The sequence below is a fragment of the Papaver somniferum genome, unplaced genomic scaffold (genome assembly GCF_003573695.1).
Source record: "Papaver somniferum cultivar HN1 unplaced genomic scaffold, ASM357369v1 unplaced-scaffold_33437, whole genome shotgun sequence".
NCBI classification, from domain to species: domain Eukaryota; kingdom Viridiplantae; phylum Streptophyta; class Magnoliopsida; order Ranunculales; family Papaveraceae; genus Papaver; species Papaver somniferum.
The window spans coordinates 1-567 of record NW_020644859.1 but is presented as its reverse complement, the minus strand read 5'-3'; the positions used below and the strand labels follow the sequence as shown (position 1 = coordinate 567).

At 36.2% G+C, this 567-nt stretch overlaps 1 protein-coding gene across 1 annotated transcript in view; it reads right to left on the bottom strand.

The window, feature by feature from the left end:
* LOC113342128 (protein trichome birefringence-like 1) overlaps positions 1-456 on the bottom strand; it is a gene marked incomplete at both ends in the record, with an annotated part of 762 nt that extends 306 nt beyond the window's left edge. The window contains 2 exons of the mRNA XM_026586771.1: positions 25-183; positions 270-456. Coding sequence (XP_026442556.1) covers positions 25-183; positions 270-456 — 346 coding nt within the window. The remainder of the gene's footprint in view (positions 1-24; positions 184-269) is intronic.
* Positions 457-567: the final 111 nt, after the last annotated feature.

Below are 567 nucleotides of genomic sequence, written 5' to 3'. Positions count from 1 at the left end.
TCACAAAAATGTTGCACTACTTACGCAAAATGAGTAAGTGAAATTCCTCTAAAAACAACTTGGGTTTTCTTAGAATCAATGTTCGCGTCAATCCATTTACTCCAAGTAGTAAGGGCCTTGCCATATGCTTTATTTATATCTAGTTCTGGATACAAGTAATCGCCTTCTTGGAAAAAGTTAATCCTGCAATTCAAAATTAGTACTACTTTTTTAAGGCATATATTTATTATCAACTTATATTTCTTTGTTTCTTCATTCTACGTACATACCCTTTGTTAATTTTTCCTCCAACCCACCAATGGCATGAGTTAAAAACAAGAATATCAGCATCACGATATGCGGATGCTGCTCCATCGTCAATCAAGTCCAGTCTTAGAGTCTCTTGTTCCGGTTTTAATAGCTTGCATTGAGTAACCAGAAATGCAGACCACACAAATGCTATGGTACATTGTAGTCCTGGATTAAAAATAAGAAACCAGAGGAAGCTGCTCAAGGGATGCTTTGGATTCATGTAAAAGACAGAGCATAGAAGATTGTGTACGTAAGTTCAACATGACTTGCCTTGTA